Source organism: Paramisgurnus dabryanus, chromosome 5 (genome assembly GCF_030506205.2).
Source record: "Paramisgurnus dabryanus chromosome 5, PD_genome_1.1, whole genome shotgun sequence".
Taxonomy (NCBI): Eukaryota; Metazoa; Chordata; class Actinopteri; order Cypriniformes; family Cobitidae; genus Paramisgurnus; species Paramisgurnus dabryanus.
The window spans coordinates 26,983,256-26,990,511 of record NC_133341.1 but is presented as its reverse complement, the minus strand read 5'-3'; the positions used below and the strand labels follow the sequence as shown (position 1 = coordinate 26,990,511).

At 35.2% G+C, this 7,256-nt stretch overlaps 1 protein-coding gene across 1 annotated transcript in view; it reads right to left on the bottom strand.

Annotated features, from left to right (window-relative positions):
• Nucleotides 1–519: 519 nt before the first annotated feature.
• Nucleotides 520–7,256, bottom strand: part of trpv4 (transient receptor potential cation channel, subfamily V, member 4) — a 32,756-nt gene continuing 26,019 nt past the window's right edge. The window contains exons 12-17 of the mRNA XM_065250754.2: nucleotides 6,338–6,503; nucleotides 4,564–4,630; nucleotides 3,406–3,710; nucleotides 2,025–2,152; nucleotides 1,803–1,915; nucleotides 520–1,715 (exon numbers count right to left, since the gene is read on the bottom strand). Of these exons, the coding sequence (XP_065106826.2) occupies nucleotides 1,603–1,715; nucleotides 1,803–1,915; nucleotides 2,025–2,152; nucleotides 3,406–3,710; nucleotides 4,564–4,630; nucleotides 6,338–6,503 (892 nt within the window). The 3' untranslated portion in view covers nucleotides 520–1,602. The remainder of the gene's footprint in view (nucleotides 1,716–1,802; nucleotides 1,916–2,024; nucleotides 2,153–3,405; nucleotides 3,711–4,563; nucleotides 4,631–6,337; nucleotides 6,504–7,256) is intronic.

Below are 7,256 nucleotides of genomic sequence, written 5' to 3'. Positions count from 1 at the left end.
AACAAAAGTGTTTTATTAAAGGAAATATTAAATATTAGTGCATGCCATTGAAGTTAAATGATTTGCGTGAGTACTGCACCTATTGAACAAATTAGCATAAAGTTATTGTTATCGTCCGGTGGTGTGGACGGTAAAATCGTTATAGTTATCATTATAATGTGAACAGGCCTTAAGTCCTTATGAGTTGTCTGTAAAATGGCACCTAAAGCACTCTGACAGAGAGTGGTGCGGTGACAAGCATGCTGCATGGCTCCTGGATAAAGCTGAATCAGTTAACTCATAGTGCTATAAGTAATTATGGTCATAATAATAATAATACTGGCCGGCTTATGTGGTTACATAAAAATAATTGACAAAAAATGAATTCCACTTGAAACCATTACATACTTGAGGCAAAGCAGATTAGTATTCACTTAACAATTACTTAATTAACAGAACAAAGGAGATTAATTTAAACACAAAAAGTTAAAACATTTCAAATGTATTTATTATTGATAAAAAAAAATTCTATTTGTGTTCTCAATAGTCAATGCAGGACTTAATAGCAGCACTAAACATCTAACATTCTGGCAAGATACATTTTGCTATAAAGAATATATTACAATCTATTTTTATACATTTCAGTTTTTCTTGATCTTCTCCAATTCTTTAAAGGACATCTGATAAACATGAAGTATATATAAAAAAAATGACCATAGTGTGTAAAATGACCTGTAAACAATAGGACTCAATATCAATAAAGTATTTTCCAATATCAAAATGAAAATCATCTTAAAAAGGAAAATGAATGTCTTTTGCCCTCCTGTAAAAAAAACACAATATATACAACGCATACATAAATACATAGAACATGATGAAAATTAAGATGTTGGTGTGCATGGTTCCGTCCAAGTAAGCAGTAAAACAATATGAACGGCTGACTGTACAGCAAGTCATTACCAGTATCACACCCATTAAATCCAGCATACTGAGGTGAAAATAACTTATTACTGAAGTCTGGCATTGTGCATGCTCCTGGTGTGAGGGCCACATATGTTTTCTGCATGACCTTTATTAAAAAACAAAGCCAAAGGATAAAATCTAAAACAAAATTGATCATTTTTATTTAGTCTTTACCATTATGGTATGGTATGCACAAGAGTATGACTCTTTATGATATGATATTTCATAAAAATGATGCTGTGATTATCACAAGGCACTTTTTACACTGAGGTAATCTGACATGAAAATTGATTAAAGTGTAACCCTTCCCACTTCATCCACAAAATAATGCCAATGTTTTTTAGCCGGAAACAACAGAACGCATACAGTAAACGCACTGTGGACACCGATACCCAGATCAAAGGCACTGTATGCATCGAAATAACTTAAAAGCTTTTCATTTATACAATCTATTGCACACGCCATGAGAAACACCCCAATCTCTCTTATACGTAACAGATTTCCTAAAAAACAGATTTTCCCTGAGTGTTTCATGGGTTTATATACAGTGTACATAATCAATCATAAAAAGTACAAAAAAACTCGATATGGTTATTCTAATATGAATTAAAATTCTAGAACTACTGGCAGTTTTAATAAAAAATACAGAATTGTCCAGCTTTAGCTTTCAGATTTGTGTCTGTGTTTGGCTGTGAGCAGCTCCATCTCTACACAATGATCTCTTGTACCCCTGTTCTGTTCAACAACTCTTGGGACGACCGTGGACCAGCGATCTATTGGCGACATAGAGAGAAATCACGTTTGTTAGACGATTCTTTAAGATATGTGGACAAATGTATACTAAAAGACACTGTGCCAACCTCTGCGAAGGCCCCGCCCTCCTTGCGTGTTTTCATAATAGTCTTTCTGGCCAGGATCCTCATTTATGATCCCTAGATTTTGATTCCAGTGGGACCACTTCACCTCATCGACTCTAGAACATGGAGAAGTAAATAAATACCTCTGGTGAGTAACAGGAGTGGTTCAGCTGTCATTTATTAACGTCTGCTGTCTGGGAATAGGTAGTTCAGTTGTAACTGTACCTGAAGCACCAACGTTTGTCTGGCATTCCATCCAAGTTCTTGCCTAAAGTTACCATCTCTCCAACCCGAAAAGACCTCCGCAGACACACAGGGAAGGAACGCTCGATGTCCAGGATAGTGGTTGCCCACTGACACAACCAAAAGAAAGGTTGCAAACAGGTTGAAGATGAAAGGAATTTGTAACCAATGAATAGTAAGTTAAACAGTCATGCAGAAAAATTGGCTATTTCATTTATATTTCATTTCAGATGGGTACCAAAAACAAGAACTTAAAAAGTGCTGTAAAACATGTTAGCCGTTGTGTAATTTTATATCAGCTTTAGCCACGCCCCCTCTTTCCTAGACCACGCCCTCTGATGACATGCACGCTCAAACATATTACTTTGACACATTAAAAATCTAATAGGCAGAACAACGAATCTAAATTTTCTTTCTCGCAAAATGAGACTTATGAGGTGTCATGAAACATTAAAAAAAAAAAAAAAATGCAAAGTAAGAGTATCAAAATAAGAAGCATGCAGTTACAAACATCTCTTCATGTAACTATTTTGCACATGATTTCAAATGACATCACACAAACCAATTTTGTTGTTTTTTCAACATTTAAGGGGAAAATTTTCATTACCGCAACGTATCCATGACTGGATTTGGGTTCTTTGACATGGAAATATTTATAATTAATAAATCTAAAAAATAAAAAGGTTCAGTGCATGTTATACTATAAACATTTACAGTAAAGAAACATGTGGTATTTGGTGATCATTGGTAAATGTAGAGACAATAATAAGGAATATAAATGTGTCCAAGACCAATTTTCTCATCCTCAGCAACCATTTTTAATCATTGTTTAAACCTTCAATGAACTAACATTTTCAAAAAAAAAAAAAAAAAATTGTTGGAAGGGACATAATTGACTGTGACATTCAAGATGGCTACCAGGTAAGCAGTTCTTATTTTTTCTTTCCAGATAAAAGTTAAAATTTTGTTTGTCGTAGTACCTAGACAACTTTTTAGTTCTCATTACAGAGTTTGTAAATGCATATATTTAATGTAACATCATGTTGCGGAAATGATAATTTTTGATAATGATAATCTAAAAAATTGTAAATAATTCTATAGGAAATATTTTTAAATCCTCTAAAAATAACGATTATAATAAGTTCAGACCTTAATCTTATATGTGCAAACAAATTGGCTTCAAGGGCTTTTTAAAAAATCTGATGCTGGGCACCATCTAAATCTGTATTTCTTAAGAATCACCCAAATGCAGAGATATTATTATTATTTACAAGCTAAAGATGAGATCAAGAGCATCAAAGTTTGATTTCACATTGATTTGAAATAACCTTAACTTCATCCTCAATGTATTCTTATCTCTCACCTGCAGTTTCCAGATCTGCTTGCTTTCTTTGGACACCTGACCCACCGTCTCCCCCATCAAAGCGATTAACATGTTGAGTAACAGGACGAAGGTGAGAATAATGTATGTGACCAGGAGAACGAGGAACACGCCGGGGTACTTTGCTCCTTTAAGCATGCTATCTAGCTCTCCAATACCAATGGTCAGCTTAAACAGGTCCAGCAGAAATTCACTGAACGTGTTTGTGTCTCGGCATTCTGGGTATGTGGGGCAGGTATCATTGCAGGTCGACTTCTCAGGGCAGATGGTCAGGAGAGAAACTAATGCTGTTGAAATGATGCAGAGATGAAAATTACATTACATACAATACAAACATTATGACTGTTTACATATAAAGAGCTCAGATGCAAAACTGTCTGACATGTTTTCTTGTAAGTGAGCATTTTTATTAGGCACTTACTGTATGTTTACGTTCAGTAATTTCACTTTAATGGAAATTTAAAGTTTATTAGTTATTTATTAGTCAATTAGTTTCAATTGAAATGCCATATTTTTACAAATGTCTTTTGATGCAAAACCCTCTAAAGTACATAAAAAAATTGTTCCTCAAACAACTAATCAAAAACAACTGTAACATTTTTTATTGTGATATTAAATATGTTTATATGCTTAAAGGAATAGTCTACCCTTTTGCCATATTAAACTATGTTATTAGACGCATTAATACATATCTATCTTTTTTCAATGCGTGCACTGTACAGCGCGTCGTGAATGTGTTAGCATTTAGCCTAGACCCATTCATTTCTATGGTACCAAACAGGGAAGCCACCAAACACTTCCATGTTTTCCCTATTTAAAGACTGTTACATGAGGAGTCAAACCAGTAAGTATGGTGCCACAAAATTTTTGGTACCATAGGAATGAATGAGGCTAGGCTAAATGCTAACACATTCACAACGCGCTGTACAGTGCACAAATTGAAAAAAGATAGGTATGTATTAATTCGTCTAGGTTGAGGTAATAACATAGTTTAATATGGCAAAAGGGTAGACTATTCCTTTAAGTTTCACAGTAAGTCAAACAGGGTCAAAATGACCCTCAACAGCACAGACAGGTTAGTTGGTGCTAGTAGCGTCTAGCATATTAATGAAATGAGATTTAAAAAATTGCGCACAATACCTGATGCATAGCCAATCATGAAGAGCACATACACCAGCAGGAACCGGAACAAATCTTTAATGAGAATCTGAACAAAATATCAGAGTATAATGATCTTTCAATTAGACTTATAATATGAGAAGGAAGCTTGCAGACAAGCATTCATTATACCAGCTATACTGAGCTTGCAAAGACTTTTAATGAGATCTTGAAAAAAAATTCAGTGTGTATTATAATATACAAGTAACTTCATGCAAACATATGCATATAGAAAAGTTAAACGATGTAGAACTGAAATGTTTTTAGTCTTTGATTAGATTTTTCAAACAAATCAATCAAAGCTGCTGCCAGAGGAACTATAAAAAAATCATTTAAATCACAAAGCCAACAGTGACAAATGAACAACTATAGATACTTAGATTGAATGTAAATGTATGAAATTATGGGCTTACACCCGGCGCAATGCGTGACCTAAGTGTCTAGTTGCTAGTTTCCACCCCGCGCAATTAATGCATTTTCATGTTTAGCGCCACGTTGTTTAAATAGCAAATGCATTTGCACTCCCTATTACGCCCATGGGCGTTCTGGTCTGAAAACAAGGTGTGTTCAGGCGCATTGTTGGCGCGTTGCTATTTTGAAGCAAATAAAATTGACTACTGTGCAATTCGTTTTTTGTTATTTAAAGAGCGCATTAGTAATATGCGCCTATAAACGGGACGATAACACGGGTTTGCTTATCAAACAACATGAATGCGCAGCAGCACAAAAACGCTTTTAAATATGAAAGATTAAAGGATTGAATGTAAAAGATTATTATTGAGTCTCTTGGACATAAATGAGGACTGTTTATGAGACGTTAGAAGGCACAACGAGCTGCTTCACCTGTAAATAAATGCTTTGCTTTAAACAAATGCATCTGTTTTAAATGTTTTTTTTTTAAATGCTACCTCACGGATTTATTGTACATGATGACTCTGTACCTGTGGATATAGTGAGATGAGAAACATTTTTAAGTAATGCTTAAAAAAACTGACGCTGTCCAAGTGCTGAAATGTGCGGAGAGCCGTTTTTAAATTCTTTATCTCCTGTTTGTTACAAATGAAGTATTTTTAGAGTACAAACCTTTTCTTACATACTTGTAAATAATTTTTTGATGATATTGGATGATCATACATTTAAAGCAATTAAACGCCTGCTTTTTTACTTCCATGAATAAAAGAAAATGGGTTTTAAAGGTTTTAATAAAAAAATAACAATTTCAATACCAGTGAAAAACAACACAATTATTTAACATTAATCTTAAACTGGGGATCTTCTTCCTCCGCTTAGTTTTTCAGTCTACAAAGTCCGTCATCTAAATAGGGATTAGACATAGCGCCAGCGCAACTGGCTTTTAAAGGGCATGAGAGCTGAGACTCTCATAGGTTTATTGCACGTTACGCCCAAAATACTCCCATTACTCATTAAAAAAATAGGAGCAACCCTTTTCGACCATGCGCTCGGCGCACAAACCATTTTTCCCATCATTAAATTAGCAAAAGTGGATTCGGACACGCCCATTTAGACGTTGCGCTGTGCGCTTTAGACAATGCGCTTAGATCGTTAAAATAGGGCCCTAAGTGTTTTAATGTGTTTGTGTAGCTCAGTGGTAGAGCATTGTGTCAGCAGCGTAAAAGCTCATGGGTTCGATCCCAATCATATGATAAAATGTATACCTTGTAATGCCCTGTAAGTTGCTTGGGATAAAAGCGTCTGCCAAATGCATGAATGTAAATATAAAAATACATTATCATACCTTCTGGATCATGATGCTGTAGGTTCCAGTGAGTTTAAGGCCTCTGGTAAAATAAAGGGTGTTCATCCAACCCAGAGCGAGAGCAAACACCATCACAGACACGTAAGCCTCGATTCCTGACAGATACAGCGCTGCGGTCACCAGAATCAGCACGGAGTAGATAAAGCTATGAAACGCATGAAACAGTCAAGAGGGAGTGTATCAGCATATATTTTTTTGACAATTAATAAGATGAACGCAGTTGATATGGTCTTAACCCTTGTGTGTAGTTGGGGCCAGTTTCGTTATTTTTTTCTAATAATATTTTCTAATATTATTGTCTTAATTTGGCCACAACTTTCTCTGTGTTTCAGAAAATGGAATGATTTTCAGGGACAAATCTTATACTTACACATATTTTAAAGGTGACATAGAATGATTGAACGGAGTATTTATCCTTGTTCTGTGATGTGACATGTAGACAAAAAATTTTTTGTTTGGGTCTGTAATGCCTTAGAAGCTTCCTAAAAACCTCTCTCAGATAGCTCTATTAGGGTGGGGGATTTTAAACAAGTGGTTTTGCACCTATTTGGCTCCCCCTACTGGCTTAACTTGCAATCTCATTACTGATTGGCTGACTTTGCTGCCACTCAAAAAATGTTGCCAAGTATTTTAAAGTGGAGGGGCAGTGAGATGCCTGTGATGTCATAAGCATCAGTTTTTCAGATTGGGCCATTTTCTGGCTGACATGTCTAAAAGAGGAATTTCTATGAGACTGAGATGTTTAGCATGTTTAGCACTTTTTGTATGTTTGTGAATGCGGGTAGACTACCATTATTCAACAAAGAAAAGGTAAAAATGGTTTTTCATTCTCTGTCCCCTTTAAGACAATGCTTTGAAATTTTTTAAAAACGTAACAATATACCGTGGGCAAATGTAC